We start from the raw sequence: 20445 nt of genomic DNA, 5'->3' as shown, positions 1-20445 counted from the left end.
TAGTTGGTGAATCCATACTATTTCGCACATAAATTGTGTCATAGCTCTCAACACTCGAACGAGAAACAACATTTTGTTTCGTACTCTTCCATGATACTAAGTTTCTACCTACAAAGAAATAATATCCAGATGTCGATCTCCTATCCTCTCGAGATCCCGCCCAATCAGCTTCAAAAAAGCATTCAACTATCGTATGTCCATGATCTTTGTATAAGATCCCACGTCCAGAAGCAGCTTTCAAATAACACAAAATCTGCTCTACTGCAGCCCAATGATCCACTGTAGGGGAAGACATGGGACCATGCGCCGGACAGGATCTGCATGTGCAGCATATTCTGCTCAGAAGGAGACACATATGGCTGCGAGGCTGCTCCCATTGGGTAGATCAACGGTCTTTAAATGTTTTGGAGCAATTTTTCCATGGCGGCAGCAATCCTGGCGGTGGCGGTGGGTTCAGATTCGATCTGGGTTTCTCCTAGGTTAGGTTCTAGGGTTTCGTTATTGTCTTGCTCTGATACCATTTTGAAAACAATTAACACTAAGACGAGACTTACATGGAAACTCGAGAATCGGGAGAAAAACCACGGTATTTTAGTTTTATTATTTGTCTAATGAATGAATACAATAGGTACAAAGAGGAAGAATAAATAGAATACAACAAGAAGTAAAAAAGGAAAAGATTTAAGAAATAAAGAAAATCTTCCAAAGTACCTTCCAAAACTACTCCAAGGGCCAAGCCCACTAATTCTAACAGAAGCTATCTAAGCATGTTGAGATCGTTGACTATTCTTGTATAACAATTTCCAACAATCACGTTTCATATGACCTAACTTACTATAGTAGTTAGAAACAATCTCCACAGAATCTGGTTTTCGATGATCATAACTATTCCTCTAAACATTGCTATCCATCGCTCGAGGTGCCTGGGGGTTATTGTTCTTGCTAACGAGAGCACTATTGAATTGAGGAATAGACATATTGGTCGAAGAGCTTTCAATGCAAAGGACACGAGTGAAAGCATCATCTAATGATGGAATCTTAGAGTAAGAGAGGATTTGCGCCTTCGCCATTCCAAATATAGGTAAAAGTCCATTCAAAAAGATCATAACAGCTATTTTCTCTCATTGAACTTGTTGAACTTTAACATCAGGACTAAAGGGTAACAACAAAGCAAGCTTAGCGGTTATCTTCTTAAGGTGCATAAAGTAGCCGGTAACAAACTGCTTTTTGTTCAACACGAAACAATTACATACAAACCCCAAACATTATATGTACTTGCTTTTTACCTGAATATAGAAAATCTAAAATTCCAAAAGTTCTTTTACAGACTCACAGTGATCAACCAATCTAATTATCTCACTCTCAATGGAGTTTTTGATCTGAAGATATAGACGGGCATCCTCACGAAACCAATCTTTCTTCTTCTTTACATCTTCTGAGGGATCTTCGGTCATATGATCATCCATATCAGTACTTCTCAAATAAAAAAAATTGTCTGATGCCAATTATAATAATTAGATCCATTTAACTTATGTTCTGTGATCTTAGAGGCTGAGGGAATAACGTTAGAAACTACCAAATTTTTTTATGTAGGCCATACTAGAGGCACGCTGATTGTAGTCCATACAAGCAAAACAAATCAATCCAAACAGCGAAAAAATTGAACAAAAACAGCCACAAACCCTAGAACGAGTTCTTAGTCTTCAATTTTCGTCAAACTCGAATAATCATTGATGAACCCAACTGCACAGACTGACCAGAAAATAGGATTTGAGACAAGCCCAGAAGACGGGGATCAAATCGAACGCTTCATGCACTCCCTCACACCAACGCATGGAGACTGTGCAGAAATTTTTTGACGGTGGGTGAAGCTCACGCACAACATTTCCCGACGATCGGCGATGACAAAATGAGGCGGAAGGCAGTGGCGCTTCTTATGAGTTGGGCGGTGTCGACAAACAGCCACTCGAAAATGACCTAAACTTAAGCCCTAATGGATAAGGAAGCCACCAACTACGATATTCCAAACCCTAATGGCTCTGATACCATGTAGTCAATAATTCAGAGAAAAGTAATATATGTCCTTTATCGTAATTGTACATACAGTGGGGTTTATTTTCTCTCTCTCTATATCTGTAATTTTACTCTGACACTACATGAATAAGATATCAGAGCCATTAGGGTTTGGAATATCGTAGTTGGTAGCTTCGTTATCCATTAGGGCTTAAGTTTAGATCATTTTCATGTGGCTGTTTGTCGACACCGCCCATACCATAAGAAGCGCCACCTCCGTCCATCCAAGTTTGTCTTTGCCGATCGTCGGGAAACACCACGCGTGATCTTCACACGCTGCCAAAATCTCCCTGTACTTCATCCACGTGCAGGCGTGCGAGAGCGCTTGAGGACTCCGATTTGACCTCCATCTTCTGGGCTTGTCTCGAACCTCTGTTTCCAGTCAGTCTATACCGTTGGGTCTATCAAATAGTATTGGGGTTTGACAAAAACTGAAGATTACGCCATTGTTTTAGGGTCTTCTTCAGTTTTGCAGTTGTTTGGATTGACTTTTTCTTTGTTTGTGTAGACTACAATCAGTGTGTGACTTCAATATTGCCGACATAAAAAAATTGGTAGTCTCCAACATTATTCCCTTAGCCTCTAAGATCACAGAACATAAGTTAAATGGATCTAAATATTAGGATTGACATCGAACAATTTTGTTTTATTTGAGAAGTACTTAGATGAATGATCATACGACCGAAGAACTTCTGACTGTCAAATCACCAATTACTTTATGCGACCGAAGAACTTCATATCAAAAACTCAATTGAGAGTGAGATAATTGGATTGGTTGATCATTGTGACTGTTAAAGAACTTCTGGAATTTTTAGATTTTCTATATTTAGGCAAATAGCAAGTACATAGAATGTTTGAAGTTTGTATGCAATTTTTTCGTGCTGAACAAAAAGTTGAGTCTATCACCAGCTACTTTATGCGGCTTAAGAAAATAACTGTCGAGCTTGGCTTATTGTTACCTTTTAGTCCTGATGTTAAAGTTCAACAAGCTCGACGAAAGAAGATGGTTGTTATGATCTTTTTTAATGGACTCTTACCTGAATTTGGAATGGCAAAGGCACAGATTCTCTCTGACTCTAAGATTCCATCATTAGATGATGCTTTCACACGTGTCATTCGCATTGAAAGCTCTTCGACTAGTGTGTCTATTCCTCAACCCAGCAGTGCTCCCTTTAGCAAGAACAATAACCCTCGAGCACATCGCACGATGGATAACAATGTTTAGAGGAATAGTAATGATCATCGAAAACCAGATTCTGCAAAGATTTTCATCGCTTCATTTTCTAGTCTCTGGTTTCGTTGAACAAATTGTAGACATACCTGGATGCCTGTATACTGTTAATCCAATTGCTGTCAATAGCAAGTATTGCAATGTCTTCACAAAGAACAAGCGTTCAGTAGCTATAATTTCAACGTCCGATTTTGGCAAGGTTGCTTTTGTTGCAATTGGAAATACCTTGGTTGGCAGTTTAACCTTTAAAAAAAGGGTAAGGAGATAATGTAATAAAAGGAGAAGAGATTTAGGTATTTCTCTTTCAGTGGAAGTTCCGCAATTTGTGTCTTTGAAAAGAACGCAATGCACTAGCTTGGTGCTCTCTAAACAATCAGTTTGTGAATTACTACACTCAAGTTCTTTGTCTCAACTGGGCAGTCTTTATCTTTCAACCAGTCCCCTAGGCCCTGTCTGTTTTCGTTACTTTGTTTTGCATTTTGACAGCTTTGTTTTCCCCTCTCTGGCCGGCCTTCTTTGGAGCATAGCCTACATTTTCTTTTGGTCTAGTTTACACAATAGAAACTTTTGCTTTTGTCTATAGGCTCAGCCTTTATACTGCTGTGTGCACCCAATTTCCCTTTTATTTCTTTATTTCTTTGTCTCAGCTCTTTGCATTAGGTTGGACTATGTCTCCATTGTATTTTGGCATATTTTATTTTCTAGCTTTAGTTGGGATATGTTGTTTTAGTGCTAAGGGTGTGTCAACCTAGTTGAGATGTCCGAGTGCACCTTCTGATCCTCCCTCACTTATTGCTCTCTAGGCTTCTTTATTACGCTCATTGTATAACTTCCTTGTACTTTGAGTTGTTATTACTAATAAAGTAGTTCGTCTCCGTTTCAAAGAAAAACAAAAGCTCCAATTCTCCCTTAGTCACTTCCTCACCTCACCAAGAAAAGCCTAGAGGCTCCCCTGCTATCCAAGCCCCCGCATAGCTAATGTACGTACAGGAAAAATGAAGAAACCATTCGATTAAGAGATCATAAAAGAAAAGGAAGAAAATAATGAAGAAACTTACAGGAAAATGAGTTACACTTACGTGTGGGTACTGTACTAGATTGTTTTGGAATGGGTTTCCTACATCAGCAGTGAGTCCAAAGCAGAGGGAAACACATTATTAGCACAGTCATCAAAGTGAAAATAAATTGAGAAGATTCTTCGGATGTGAAAAGGCATAAAAATTGATCAGCTCTTATCCCCAATTCATTAGATTAGAAGATGACAGAGCGTAAAATAAAACACCATATAGAGAGCATGTCAAGTAAAAGGATAATGTCAACTCTTGTGCAGTAATCAATCCAGTCAACCCTTCTACTAGAGTGTATTCTTTCAATTAGTCGATTTCTTTCTATTAGAAAGGGTGACAATATCAATACCTAGCTAAGTGCCAATAGGTATCTGATACATTCTCTTCTTTATTATTTTCTCTCTCTTTGATGTATTAGAGCAGCTCAACGAGGTTACCCGTTCTACCAGATCCAACTGACACCAACTTAAACAAACGGCCCCTTTTAATTTTACTCATTACACACTATCATTTGTAATTAGTGAAGGATATTTTCTTTATTTATATATTCAATATATTTCTAAACCACAAACGATAATTTCAAGTTTTCAAAAAAACTAAACTAATTTTGAATACCTTGGTTGATACACCCTACCCTTCTCCTTGCCCGAGCTGCCGGCTTTGTCAGCCTAAGTGTAAAATAACAAAATGAGTTCATAATGCCTTAATTGGAGGACTAAACAAATTAATTGAACTGAATATTAATAATATCAATTAAGAGGGGGGAAAAGGAATTCAACCATAATGATCATGCCCATAGCTCAGTTAACAATTTGAAGTCACGGGAGAGGAATTTTGATACAACTATATAACTGCATATGGGGATTTAGGTGGATAGAGACGGACCATTGAAAAATACTCATTCCCTCTGTCTATTGGTGTAAAAGAGAGAATAGCAGAAAATAACAGAACAACCACAAGGCAAAATCACAAAACTTGGTCGCTATGGCTTATAGAATCAGCCTAGCACAGATTCTACAAGAAACAGTCGAAGGAACAAGTAATGAAGAAGGACAAATCAATAGCACAAACAAAGAAATATTGAACAAGCCATAGGAAGGATTGACACTTAGGAGCCTCTTGACCCTTAAGTTGGTGTTAAACAACACAATTTCAATAGTTAACACCATCAAAGTTTGCACATTTATCAACATCAAAGTTTGCACATTTATCAACTAACTCGCCTTCCCTGCTTTCTCTACCTTTCACATTTGTCGACAAACTCCATCTTACAATTTTACACCCAAACACAAACTTCCAAACTCCAATAAATTAACTTCAGACTTATAAGACTTTATGCATAGAACCTCAACTTTTATCCTCTCTTTAAATTGGCGTACGTGTATCATCATGGACAACTGTAATGGAAAGAATCTTAACTAACTATTGTAGTTGTGCGTTTTGCTTCTACAATGTGGGGTTGTGCATTGGATACTTGAGAAATTTCTACTATTCTAGATTAGAAACTCCTTTTGAATAGAAAATTGCTATCCAAAACATATAAACAAATTTTTATCTTATACCAAATCACTACGTACTCATATAAATAATTCAACTAAAACCATGCACACGAGCAATGGTCAAACTAGGCTTCCTATCGAAAATCAAGGATAGCATGATATCTAAAAATGAGCGCAATCATGTGCCAATCTACAGTAAATTTTCAAGATAGGAAGCCGTTGTAACTAAAAATGCACCATAAACATGGGTATACGTACTTTATTGTCTTCCTTGTTTCCAAAACCACGGCGAGGGTTAGAATCGGAGCGGCTCTGCATTAGGAGAATTGAGAATCGAGGAACCACCGTAGCGAACATTTTGGGGTCAGGTAACAGTAAAAACGGGCGGAGTGAGAATCAGACTAGTGGAATTCTGAGGCAATGTTACAAAAAGAAGCAAACGGAGGGTGTATCAAGCTAATTTTATCTTAAAGCAAGATAGTCTCGGTCCCATTTTCTCTCCTCGGGCTGTTAAATTCGGGAGCCCATACAACGTTGCTACGGTTACATTATGATTTCACCATCGATTGGGGCTGTAGCGGCCACAAGGAATATTTGCGGTGCCCACCATTCACATTGTAACCGGGAATTGTATTAGGATGAGTCACTGCCTCCAAAATTACCAAAATATCTTTATTTGCATGCGAGGTCATTTCACTAAGAACTTTTCCTTTTTTCCATTTCTCACTTGCCAACCCTAAACTATCTTTAGCTCGTCAGCTCCTACTTGATACTTTACATGTATAGGTTTATCGTTTCTCTTAGTCATGCTTAAGCTTAACCTTGACACATAGCTCACCAATTAATCACAATTAGGAATTTTTTCAAAAATTTGCAACCCTTAATATTTTTGCGATAAGACATCAAAACGCCTAAGTACTCTTGAACACAACTTCCTTCATCGTGTCATCTAGCTTCAACTCAATCTATCCTTATCAATGTTGGAATTTATATCTTAAAACTCATAGTTTGTCGTTTAAATTATATTTTATTCAATAAAATGGTTATTGAGAACTTATTAGTGAAAATTGAATGTTATAATCTTGAATCCAATAAACTTAAGTTCCAAAGGTTATCTAGTGTAGACTTGAATTTTACGTAGATACATAAATGTGGATCAAGATAGAGTATATAGCCAAAATGATTTACAATGCATGAATAAGGTTGGACGTCTTATTCTGGAGACGCTATGTATGCGACACACTTTGTACTTAGTACAAATGATGTGATTCTGAATCATTCATGTAGAGACATGAAAGTGGGAACATCCTATATAAATAGTTTACATAAACACTAGACCATGAAATATTCACTTTTAAGTTATAACATCATTGACTATATAAAGTTGACTATTCTGATTATTGATGACCTAGATAACTTAATCTTAATACTAAGCTAACTACGAACTTCTGTCATACGAAATTATTTTTAGATCTACATAGGTGAGGGTAGCTCAATAGCGCTGCCCAATAAGCCTACCATTTTAGGAGTTAGACCGGGTGGATAGCTAGGGACATGGGATGCAATATGGAATTCACTCCTACCTATTTTAGGGTTAGTAGAAAGGTTGTTCCCTTAAGGACTAAATCCAAATCTGAAACAAGGGGTTCCACCCTCACATTGACCCGAGAGGGATTCAGTTTCTAGGTTGGACCTTAAACCAATTGTTCAACAGTGGATCAGTGGGACTTAAGAAGCAAGATGTAATCTCGGGAGTAAAACGGTAATTTGAACTAGTCAATGTTACAAACAACCTATGAAGGATTAATGTTAGACATGTTTCTAATCTGAGTATAAGAAGAAAATTAGGGTTCAGTGTTTTGAAAATTTATGTTTTGGATAAGAAGAGACGTTTTGAAGTAACACTTATGATGAGAAGTTAGCGTTTGAACCAATTCGCATAAAGGATCGAAGATAAAAACTTTTAGGGTTAAGTATAAGTTTTGTGATTAAGAGGGTAATTCGCAAGGAAGTTTTGAGAAAAAAAGAGTTATTGTGTTAAGATCTATGGAAGCTATATTGAGTGGTTGAAGTTATTTCGCGGAATGGAGTTAGACGAAAAGAAAGGTCTGGTGAAGAAATATCATATTTGATTTAACAGGGGTTAACGTGTAAGATTAAGGATTTAAGCATGATTGGGTTAATATTAAATTTACAAGGGTAGAGTTTTAAGTAGGAGCTGAAAATTTGAAAAGAGTTTAAACATGACTAAGTTAATTAAAGGGCTCTATAAATAAAGGACTTGGTTATGAAGGAAGCAAAAAGATCTTATTAAAAAAAAACTAAATGTTGTTTTTGTTTTTCTTTGGCAGGAAGAAGAAAAACAAAGTGTTAAGTGTTACAATTTGTTCCACGATAAGGCTCCGTGAAAAAAAAAAAAAAAAAAGAGGTGAAGGGATAAAAGCCCTTTGTAGCGAAATATAAAGCCCTTTGTAGCGAAATATTTTATATAACCATTTCTCAAATTAATTTGGGAATCATAAAATATCAGTACATTGGCAATATTTAGAATCAAAATTCTAGATAAAAAAAACTAAGCATGCTTTTAAATTAAAAGATACAAAGAACTTACTCTTGTTGAAGTATCTAAATCTACAATCCATGGAATTGGGGACATTACCCATTGAAGTTTTTAAATCTACAATCCATCGAAGATACCACCCATCACAGACCTTCATATTCTCTAGGATTAGATTAGTCTGTAAAAACCAATTGGAATGAGAAAAGGTTTAGAGAGATACTATTTTGCATAAAAGCAAACTCATTAGTTCAATTTAAAAAATTGTTTTCTTTTGTATATTTATAACTCTCTTTCCTTCAAGTAAGAGAATAATGAGATTCTATTAATTTAAAAATATTAAATTAATAAAGATTTTAAATCAACTAATTAATTAAACTATATTTAATTAATGTTTCATTTAAATTATATTTAATTAATATCTCTCCAATATCTTATAGTTTTAAATTAATTTAATTAAATAAATATAAAACTAAACTATTAATTAATTCTCCAATAAATTAATAGCTAAATTAAATATCTTATATTTAACTTAAATTAAATTTGAATTATATTCAAATATAAATTTCTCTCATAGCCAATATTTTTAACATGAATCCAATTCATATTAAATTAATATTTGAACTCATTCAAATATTTTATATCCTAATTTTGAATCATATCCAAAATTAAATTTATACAACAAAGTTTAATTAAAATATATAAACTTCATATTATAATGTATCACCATACATTATACTAATTTCCAAAGTAAATTTGAACATTTCAAATTACAACCAATATAAATAAATTGCATTACCCTTTACGAGCTACGAAGGGGGCCTAATGAACCTACAGATTGGATGCTACAATGATATGAGATTATTGACTAAACTCATTAACCACTTTAATCAATATTCATTAACTCTATGTACACTCCACTAAATATTCATAGTTGAACTCTTCTCACTGTAGATTTATTTCTGTGTCCATGGATATAAACCAATAACAGTAAGTTAGTCCTTCACAAGTGTTCATAACACTAGCTGGGTCAAATTACTATTTTACCCTTAGGTTACCTCTAGTCCTTAAATACTAGTGTTCCACTACAACTTGTTTATGGTTCAATAAATAGACAGAAACCCCTCTCGTGCCATAGAGAAGGTAGGATCCTTTGTTTAAGTCCTAAAGACACCATTTAAGGGAACAATCATCTACTTACCTTAAAGTAGGAAATGAGTGAATTTCATCTTGTGTAATTATGTTTCCCGCTTCCCACTCGGTCTTGTCCCCAAAATGATAAGCATATTGAGTCGTCAATCTAGTCACTCTCACTCGTACAAATCAAAGGTCAATCCCTCGTGAACAAGAGTTCATAATACACTTAGGATTAAGACTAAGTTACCTAGGTCATCCTATTGAAATAAAAACCTAACTAGTTAACAAAGTTACATTTAGTGGTTACTATTTCGTGGTCTTGTTTTATGCAAACTCATTGCATAGGATAGCTTCACTGGCATGTCAACTACACAAACGTGTTAGATCATTGCATTTGTATTAAATACAAAGTGAGTTGTATCCATAGTGTTATCATGATAAGTTACTTAGCTTTATCCCTATACTATAGACCCTTTAAGCTAATCTCGTACATTGATTTTTGTATGTCTCTACATACTGTTCAAGACTCATCAAATAGATTAAGATGTTAGTTTATTGGATTTAGGTTATTAAGACAAAACTAATAATATAATCAATAACATTTATTATAATAATACTTTATTAATAACGGTCAGTGAATTATATTTACAAGTTATGAGTTTTATGACATAAATCCCAACAAGAAGAGGATTTATGGTAAAGTATGGTGAGTGTTATCTCTCAAATGAATTTATGTTAAAAACTTTATTATGATTTATCTTTACTGTTTTGAAAGAGGAATTTAAATGAAAAGTGTTTCAAAAGAGATTTCTATGAAAAGTTATAAATTTTTAAACATGATTTATAATGTCAAAGCTTGATTTGATGATTATGATTTCAATATTATAAAATAGTTTCCAAACCATCAGTTGCTTCCTTGAGATGATGTTAACTTATATGTGTACATAAAGAGTCAAGGCCACCATGGAGTGTACAGAACTACATGGTGATAAGAAGTTGGCTTATGCATTGAAAGGAGCGTATAAAGCTTAGCGATCTCAGCAACAAGGACAAATATGTATGTTCTCAGATGTTGTTGTTACAGTAGTCTAAAGTGAGGTAATGAGACCAAGCATAGAGAACGATTCAAGATCCTTGGGAAAAGAATAATTGGCTAACGGGTGTTTATGCGAAATGAATATTGATGTGATTCGCGAGTTGATCTAACTTTATTGTAAAAATGTTAATTATGTTTGGTCCAAGTGTTGTAATTGTATGTTCATACCAAACATCTATTATTAATAAAGTGTAAGTTGTGATTATGTTATTTATCGCACTTGGCGTTTAAAGTTGACTCTCGTTGCATTTTGAGTTTTGATTGATAGTTTAAAAATAGTTGAGAATAAGCTTAGCGAAGACCCATTGCAAAGTTTAAGCTAAATTGTGTCATATCCACACCATTTCCTACAATTTTGGTTGTCTTGCGGATCGAGGTGTGACAATTAACTGATTATGGTTATATCAGATGGACATAAATATATCTATAGTAAGGGAGAGTGCAACTACGTGTCTTTAGTAGAATGATCTGTTAGTTAACGAACATTGATTAACTCGATCTAAAAGGGTTTAGCCAATTAATCTCCAATCATTAGAGCCTATGATCTATAAGTCCATTAGGTTCCTCTACTAGCTCATATAAAATTAACTTAGAACAATATGTTGGAATAATTTGAATTGTTCAAATTAGGTAAATAGAGAGAAACTGACGAATATATGTGATATAATCGTTGATTATCAGGTTGATATAGAGCTTAAGTTTAATGTGATTTAAATATTATAAATATGAATGTGGACTCATGTTCGAAAGCTTGAAATTGATGAACATGGTTAAAGTTGTAAAACTCAAAATGTTGACTTTTGACTTTGAAAAGTCAAACTTTGGCCGACTTTATATTCAAATGTGATTTGAATTTTGGAAAAATGAATATGCAAATTCATGCTCGGGAGTTTGGAATTAATCAAGACAGAAAAAATGGTGAAAATTAAAAAGTTCAAATGTAATTAGGTTATTTAAAGGCTTCATTTCATATGTTTTACGACTTTTGCCAAATTTGTAACGTTGACTTACAAAATCTTACCAAATCCAATTTTCTCTCTAACTCTCAACCCCAAATTAAACCTTCAATTTCCAACATATATGTCTCTCAATTCCTTCAGTTATCGAATCTCATAACCTTGTTCTAAGTTTGGAGATTAACGGATCAACACTAACAGTGGTCCAAAGATTGTGTTTGTGAGAAGATGACAAGAAATTCGAATCTACGAATGTATGTTTTTTATTAACCTTAATTTCATTTAATTAGAGAATTGATGCATGTTAATTTCTAAATGGTTTAGATGTATTTACAGTAAAATGGATCTGTATTTTCACTGCCCATATCTACTACTTTCCATCAGCCTAGACTATGAGAAGTCCTATCAACCCACTTATAAATAGAAGGTTGCATCTTCAAGAAAGGTGTGTGAATTTATCAGAGAGCAAACTCACTTTAATCTTCCATTTTTCCTATTGTGTTTTTTGGGAGAGCTTAAAGCAGAGGTGAGAGAAATCCCCATTCTGCTTCTCGTCAGTATATTAGGCAAAAAGTTGAGCCAATGAGTATGAGAAATCATATTCATCGGCTTGACGCATCTACTTATACTTTCATTTGTAATTTTTATTATCGTGTTTGTAATTTGAACATCATGGCTGAAAGGCCTACAATTTTAATTTTAAATGCGACTTTTTTTATTTCCATTCTCCCATTTCTTTCTCTACCCATAACTATTAATTTCTAAGTAAAAAGGATAATGATGCAAGAGATAATCAATGGTAAAGAAACTGAATGTCTGCGTTATTTGTCTTGTTAAGTTAAATGTAGCAATCTACGTCTCATTTCATTCGAGAGAATGAATGAAGTAATGACTTTTGTCACTTGACAAAGTGATGACTTGGATTTAACTAAACAAATGGCGAAAAGAATGTAGCATTGCATTATTGTCGTCAAGTTCATCCTTAGCATACATATCATGTGTGTGACAATGAGACTTCGAGAGGTTGCTTGCCTTAATATAGGAAGGGTTGCATATAATTTATTCAGAAAGATCATATATAAATCATCTTTTAACTTCAAGTATGTGGATCCTAAAAAGCGAGCAAGTATGGCGAAAGCACTAAGAGGTTGCTCGGCTTAAATATGAAATTAACAAATGCTCTATATCGCCTCAACGTATTGGGCACCCTTATACCTAATTATTTAGATATCCTTACGTTACCATTGCCAATATACATTAGAGTTTACAATCAATAATTCCCCTACACCATATTCATCTTGCCATAAATAATATTGTTTATTTAATTATACTGTCCAAACATCATATGATTTTAGAATGCATGATTATCCCCTTAAGATCATTAATTCCCTAAGTTCAACCATGGCTTATTCAGGAAACCTCCATTTTCGCTTACACTTGGACAAGAGAGGAAAACTTGCATGTAAATGATGAATCTTTGCGTTAGTAACACATAGGTAGGATCAACACTTTTTTTTATCGCATGAACCTATCCTAGATGCCTACTCTAGTCGCATACTTAGAGGCCAATTAGAATGCATTCACGAATAAAAACAAGCAAGTTTTTGGCGCATTGCCAAGGAATTATCAGATTTTATTGTGAATTTAATTTGTGTACTAATCTCGTGCAGAAAGTTTAATATTGGCTATATCGTGTGTTTAATCGAAGAGCACGTGAACAGGTTTATAAGTGACAGCAAATAACCAAAATTGAGATTGAACGAACTTTTCAACGAAGGAGAAACAAAAGCAGAGGAGACAGAAACCAAACATAATGACTGACAATAACGGAGTTCCTCTAAACAACATTGTCCCTAGAAGAACCCTGCCCAATAGCCCATGACTTGGACAGACCCATTAGGGTTTATGCTTCACAAAACTTTTACAATTTCAATTTTGGTATCACCTACCTTGTATTTGGCGAGAATGCGAGATTTGAAATTAAATCGATCATGTTACAAATGATCCAAAACACTGGTCAATCTAGGGAATACCTAGGCAAAGATCCACACGAACATATCAAAAGCTTCTACTCAATGTGTTTCATTTCACATGTCAGACATATTGCAAGAGGAGCTCTGTTTTACCCTCTTTCCTCTTACTCTTAAGGGACGAGGCAAAGAGATGGGCAAACTACTTAGAAACTAGGGAGGTGAGAACAGAGAATAATTAATTGAGAAATTTATGAAAAAGTTCTTCCCACCCTACGAGAATAGGTGAAGGAGGGGCATCATGAACTTGTGACAGTAAAGAGAGAACCTGCATAATGCATAGAGCTAGTATAAGATATTGGTTAAAGCACGCCCCCACCACGGCAGACCTAAATGCATATTGATGGAGGTCTTTATGTTGGACTAAACAAAGCTAGACAACAAACTGTCAATGTTGTATTTGTAAGTGAGATGTTAAAAATATTGTACTAACTAGATAAAGAAAGAGACCTTGTTTCAATTCAACTGAACGTTTAGCCTTTTTTAATAAAAAAAACCACTCTTTTCCAACATTCCATCCCAAAAGTAAAGCAACCTTTTACATACACGACCAACAAAAATATTTTGAAAAACATAGCAAATTAAAAGTTTAAAAGCTAAAAGGAGGCTAAATGATAACCTTGCACAATGGCACATTTTACAATATGATAATATTGCATTGAAAATTGATAACAATATATTTTTCCAATCCTCGTTCATCAATACATTAATGAGGCTCACAAGAACAAAATTGAATAAAACAGAAAATACATGGTTCCTATTATAAATTTAACCATCTTACAAAAACGAAGCAATCTTACTTGCTTTTGGACCTGGAAAAAAATTGGGAGAATTTAGTTAGAAATTATTCATCGTCAGAATCATTGAATGTAATCTTCTTGGACTTGGGGGCATCTGCCGTAATTTCCTTAAAGTGGGCTCCATACAGCTTTGATTCCTGCAGTTAATTAACATATATATCATCAATTGAAAGCTTCTAAAAATCAAACAATCCCTATTCAAGCATTTAATTATTTCCCTTCCTCTTTATGTTTCAAAAATCACGATCTCCATTGTAATTATTGTATTAAAACAATAGTGTAACTATTGAAAAAAGAAAAATGAATGTAGGCTGCTTAATACCAAAATCGTTTACATGCTTGAACTAAGCAGTTCCACAATTTCCTAGCATTAGTTACTTATCTTTCTTAAAGAAATATTAAAAATATTTGAATTCTTACTCGAGTTCTAAAGAAACTTAATATTTTTCTGACTTGTTTTTTAACATTAGTAGAAAACATATACCAAAAAAAAACTTTACAAGTAGGTAAATGGTTATAAAAACGAGTCCTAACCATGACTTCTTAATCGGTCAACTCTTTCTTCAAGATGCAATGAGTGACGCGTATTCATAACCTTCTAACATTCAAATTGATTTACTCTAAAACATCATACCAACCTATTATTTAGAAGTAGGGAGGGGAAAAAAATAACTTCCATTACAGATTAGAGACCAAAAAAAAAAAAAAGAATTACCTTTTTCTTCACATGAGTACCAAATTTCAAAAGTGCATCAGGTACAACTTGCTTAGCTTCGCGGAGAACATTTACCAGCTCCCCAGCAAGTCCCTATAAGAATTGGAACAAAGGATAAAGAAATTAATTAAATAGGCCAAATTATTATATTTTATTTAAGAAAGGGGTGTAAAATATATAAATATAACCAAGATAACCTTGTTTTGCTGCATGAAGAATGTATGAGCAACACCCTTCTTACCCGCCCGTCCAGTCCTTCCAATTCTATGGACATAATCTTCCGTTGTAAGAGGAAAACTATAGTTAATTACTACTTCCACATCTGGAATATCCAAACCTCGAGCTGCTACATCAGTAGCTATCTATAATTACAACAAAATTCACATGTTAGCAACTCACAATTGACTGCTAAAAGTAAAAATGATTTAACCCACAATTGACTACTAAAACTAAATCATGTCAAAACAACCACAAAGGTACAAAAAGGACTTCAATCCGAAACAACAAAACAAGTCATAATTACAAAATAATTTATAGTCTAGTGACCAATGCCAAACAATAGCATTAAACCTCACCAACTCCCAAACCTTTTTATTAGATTTCTCAACATCGTTACAGATCATCGGATTCTTCTCAAGCCAAAAGCCCAACAAAAACAAGTCATGAACATTAAACAGTCAAAGGAACAAATATTTGCAAAATCATACCATTAACGGATAGCTACCGCTTTTAAATAATGACAATGCTTTTGTGCGTTCAGTCTGTGCTTTGTCACCGTGTATAGAAACAGCCTTCCAACCCCTAGAGCATAAATAAAGGCAGAACAAGAGTGAGAAGGAGAGATGGTCCGATAAGAATTAAAAATCATGTCATGGATCAAGAGCAAAAAATTGTTAACCCCAAGATATTGCGGTGTAATTTTACCTTCTCTGAAGCATTCTTTCAACTCGTGCAGCTTCATTCTTGTACAAGACAAAAACTAATACTCTGTTCCTGAAAAGAAAATAATACGTTGCTGACAGACCATTATTCACAAATGCACATAAAGTTATATTAAAAGTATTAATCTCCAATCATACGGCATCACATTGAATTAAATGATTTGGTGTTCAACAATATAATATCTCCCCTCTTCAGGATGCTTTAAATAGTTTAGGATTGGGTTTGAAAAATAATTGTAACACAAACCTACATAATAGATGAACAAATTAATAATTAGAATAGTTTCGGATTTTTAAAAAACTGCAATTACCTTTGGGATTTATGGTATTTTTCAAGCAGAGCCCCTAAACGATCGTCACGTAATCGATCATCCAAGACCTATTCATGTCAACAATTGATGATTGTTAACTCTATCTTGCTTAAATTAGATCCATAAAGCTCAGTCTGGATAAGAAAAAGATACCTCGACTATTTGCATGACATCATGGTTGGCAGCTAAATCCTCTGAACCTACAACCACCTGTCATAAAATACTTCCTTCTTAAAAAGTTGAAGAACAAAAATTTCAATTATTTGCAAAGTTTTCACACCTTTACTGGGTCAGGATCCATGAATTCTTGAGCCAATTGATTAACTTGTAGAGGCCATGTAGCACTAAACATAACCATCTGGCGTTCTGCAAAGAAACTAAAGCTTAATGAGTGCATAGCACGACAACCTAGTCTCGTAAAAATAAACTCAATATATAACAGTCATTTCAAACTGTGGGAGAATGATTGATAAAAAGTGACAAAGTGTGCAAATGAAGACAAATATGTCAACCTGTACAAGTTTGGCTTAATATAGAGCGCACTTCCGGTTCAAATCCCATGTCCAACATTCGATCTGCCTCATCAAGGACCTAAAAGAGTTTAAGTTGTCTTATTAATAGGATTACAATACAAAATTGACAAAATAAATCGCCATATAACCAACAACAAGATAGTATGTTGGACCTAGCAAAATCTATCACCACTAATCACTACTCTTTCAGAGCCATTTGTAAAATAATCAATAAAACTATTAACCACAGATAACATGCACACTGTTCATATAGCTGTTTAATGTTTCCTTAACAGCGCATTCCACCCTTCAATCATTTATTTTTAAATAATAATACCCAATACAACATTAACTACAGTGGCTTTTTTGCAACACAGGGTCTGGAATTTATTTAGCTCTTCATTGTAATATTTCTAGAGAAGTTTTTGGCCCATTTTGAGGAAGAAAATGTGACAAGAAACTGACCTCTCGCTGAAGAGAAGAATGAAAGAGTAGAAAGACAAGCAAAAAGTGTCTAAAAAAGAGAGCACAGCAAAAGAAAACTCATAACCTACATAAATGCACAAAATGGAAACTAAAGCAACAAAAGAACTCGAGAAGAGATAAACATCATTAGATTTAACTCAAAGTGACATCAGCTAAGATTAAGAAGATACAAGTTTTCATATGAATGGTACCAAAGATCGGTCACATACCACAAAGGATACTTCTGCTAGTCTGCAGACCTCCATTTCCATCAAATCCTTTAAACGTCCAGGTGTTCCAATCACAATGTCCTGAGTGTAAGAACATAACATGTGATTGTCAGGAGGGAGTGGGACTGTGTAGTTATAATTTGTTTTGAAAAGGAAACAAACTCATGGATTAATACAAATAGGAGCAATAGCTCATAGCACAAGAGGGTTATACAATGAGCAAATGCTATGACAATAGAACGAGAAGGATCAACAAGTGCATCCGAACATCTCAACTAGGTTGACACCCCATAACACTCTTATCATATCCAAACAAAAGGATACCAACCTAAGTAATTAAAGATCAAAAGGCTACATGCAGCCAATACAAACCAAGCAAACATATGATCAATCCGAATTAAACATAGCCAATACAACCCAAAATAATCTGAAAAAATCTGAGAACAATGCAAACAGATACAGAAAACTGGAATACAAAACTGGAAGGAGACAGCCATCATAAGGGTCATCTAAAGCTCGAGTCCAGAAATAGAGCTTCAGTCAACGGGAAAGATGAAAGCCTTCCAATTTAGCAAAATATCTTGTAGAGAGAAATCTTTGAATTGTTTACTAAGCAAGCACCACAAGGAGGCAAGCCAATTCAAATCTGTCCTTCCAGGAGAAAGATTTATTATGGAAGACCTGTCGGTTTCTCTTAGAGCATATTTCTACCAAGATTGCCTTTACTGCATTACTCCATAACAAAGATATTGATTTTTCCAGAAGCGGCCCAATAAGAAGCTATTTGATATTCTTACTTTCTTAATCAAAGAACCAGCTGAGACTTGTATTAACCAAAAGGAAGTAAAAAACATGAGACTGTGTATTGACTGTGTAGTTATAATTGTAAACCTATTATCACTAAAAGGGGAAACATAGACTTGAATTAACCAAAAGGAAGTAAAAAACATGAGAGAGGTATGAGTATGTGTGTGCGATAAAAATTATAAAGTGCTTGAAACCTTATTATTATCCAAAACATGGAACAAGAAAAAGGGTCATAAAGAAAATGACGATAAGTTCCAAATTGGTTGATATCTACAACATAAAAAGAGTCATCAAATCATAAAGAGGGAGCAGAAACATCATACAACACCAGATTTAAGACAAGATATTTGGCTGCCTTTGGAAACTCCTCCATACAAACAAGTAGACATCACACCACAAGGTTTTCCGGCATTTTCCAGTACACTTGAAATCTGCCATAGCACATGAAGCCTATGATTAATCGCAAATCTGAGTGGTAAAACAAGATTTATTATTTATAATTATATATATTTGATTTTACATAAGAAACAGAGTTTTCATTGTGAAAAATGAAAGAAAGGTAAAACAAGTTCAACATAAGACAATAATAGCATTGCAACAAGAACACAATTATTCCCAACTAAAAAAAACAAAATTTAAATTACAAATTTAGTCCTTAATTTGAGGTTCATATTTTGCTTGTTGCTAGTACCTTAACTTACAAGAGTGTCAAATAGGTCTGCAAACTAACACTTCTGTATCTAATAGTTCTTTGAAGTTTTAACTTTGGGCTTAACGGGTCCATGAAAAATTGAATATTGTTACAAATTAAATGATCTATTAAATATATAAATTTCAATTTTATGTCTGGTAGATCCAAAAGTCAAAATTTCGTATAGATGTTTGACATAGAAGGTCAGATACCAAACTATAAGTACAATATTCAATCCAAGAGACTTCAATTTCGTAAGCACATACTTGTTGAGCTAATTCCCTCGTAGGTGATAGAACTAGGCAAAGAGGACTCCGACCCCTTGGCATCTTGCCCTTCCTCTTCTTTAAGACATGCATAATACCAGGTACACCAAACGCCAGAGTCTTGCCTGAAACAACATTTAACTAAGACATCCGCTACTGCTACACAATATAGATGATTATGATCTCATCACAAAATGCTAAAAGCCAATTCCACAATTACCTGATCCAGTTGCGGCAATTCCAATAAAGTCTCGACCGTGCAACAAAAACGGCCAAGCATGGGATTGAATGGGCGACGGGCTCTTGAAAGTTCGACAACACTCCAATACTTCATCTGGAAGTCCCGATTCGACAAACGACTTAAGCGGTACGAACTTTGCCTCCTTCACACCTTTACCAGTGACCACCACGGACCCATCGGTGGAATTTTCATCCACCTTTGCCTCTTCTTTCTCGTCGGAGATTTTGATGTCTAAATTTACATCTTTTGATTTCTTGTGCTTTTTCTTCTTCTTTTGAAGCTCTGAGTCAGTTCCTTCCTGTACCTTCGTCTTGGGACTAACTTCATTTTCTTCTAAACGAACCGAGTCCCTGTCTCTCCTCTTCTTCTTCTTCTTCTCGGCTTTGAAATCGGGTTTTTCGAAGGGCTTTTGGGCCAGTTGTTCATTGATGGTAGAGTCCTCTTTGAGCTTTCCAACCATGGCGGCTTCTGGTAAAGGTCGACTCTGGTCGAGTCGAAGAGAAATTGTCGAACGAAAGGCCAATTTTCTCAGGGAGAAATTCGGAGGTTTTTTAGGGTTTTGACTATTTGACTTTTGAATTAGTTTGCTTTTTTGGAAGGAAATAATAAATAATATAGTATAATTTGTTTATAGAAACACTAATTCTAGCTTAGATACACTTCTACTCATTTCATACCACAAATTATATAAATATATATAATTTGTTTCTATTATATAGAAACACTCATTATTAGATGTTAAATGAGATTATAATTTTATTATTTTTCTAAATATTTTTAATAAATTTTCTTTTTACGGGTTTTTAGAAAAATATTAGAT

At 34.5% G+C, this 20445-nt stretch overlaps 2 protein-coding genes across 4 annotated transcripts in view; both read right to left on the bottom strand.

The window, feature by feature from the left end:
• The window catches only part of LOC101220521, a 33995-nt gene extending 27506 nt beyond the window's left edge, over positions 1-6489 (bottom strand). The window contains exons 1-3 of one of the 3 annotated variants that reach the window (XM_031882618.1): positions 6129-6489; positions 4987-5039; positions 4363-4421 (exon numbers count right to left, since the gene is read on the bottom strand). In XM_031882618.1, coding sequence (XP_031738478.1) covers positions 4363-4421; positions 4987-5039; positions 6129-6227 — 211 coding nt within the window. In that variant the 5' untranslated portion in view covers positions 6228-6489. The remainder of the gene's footprint in view (positions 1-4362; positions 4422-4986; positions 5040-6128) is intronic. The other 2 variants (XM_031882619.1, XM_004144366.3) reach the window with 2 other exon arrangements.
• Positions 6490-14281: 7792 nt separating this feature from the next.
• On the bottom strand, positions 14282-20201 carry LOC101220294 (DEAD-box ATP-dependent RNA helicase 5). The gene is made up of 13 exons (XM_004144365.3): positions 19605-20201; positions 19385-19509; positions 18751-18858; positions 17621-17701; positions 16926-17004; positions 16694-16779; positions 16567-16623; positions 16414-16481; positions 16086-16154; positions 15869-15962; positions 15359-15523; positions 15162-15254; positions 14282-14583 (listed from the first exon to the last, which is right to left on the bottom strand). Exons 1-13 carry the CDS (start codon positions 20083-20085, stop codon positions 14491-14493), a joined length of 1599 nt encoding a protein of 532 aa, XP_004144413.1. The 5' UTR covers positions 20086-20201; the 3' UTR covers positions 14282-14490.
• Positions 20202-20445: the final 244 nt, after the last annotated feature.

Source organism: Cucumis sativus, chromosome 3, assembly GCF_000004075.3.
Source record: "Cucumis sativus cultivar 9930 chromosome 3, Cucumber_9930_V3, whole genome shotgun sequence".
Taxonomy (NCBI): domain Eukaryota; kingdom Viridiplantae; phylum Streptophyta; class Magnoliopsida; order Cucurbitales; family Cucurbitaceae; genus Cucumis; species Cucumis sativus.
This window is presented reverse-complemented; position numbering and strand designations above follow the sequence as displayed.

Bases quoted from the DNA above. Each gene is read 5' to 3' on its own strand.
- LOC101220294 (XM_004144365.3), bottom strand. From the start codon at position 20,085: ATGGTTGGAAAGCTCAAAGAGGACTCTACCATCAATGAACAACTGGCC. The intron at 15,524-15,868 runs GTATGATTTTGC...TTGTAATTATAG, and splicing joins GCGGTAGCTATCCGTTAATG to ATAGCTACTGATGTAGCAGC. The intron at 14,584-15,161 runs GTAATTCTTTTT...AATTAACTGCAG, and splicing joins GTACTCATGTGAAGAAAAAG to GAATCAAAGCTGTATGGAGC.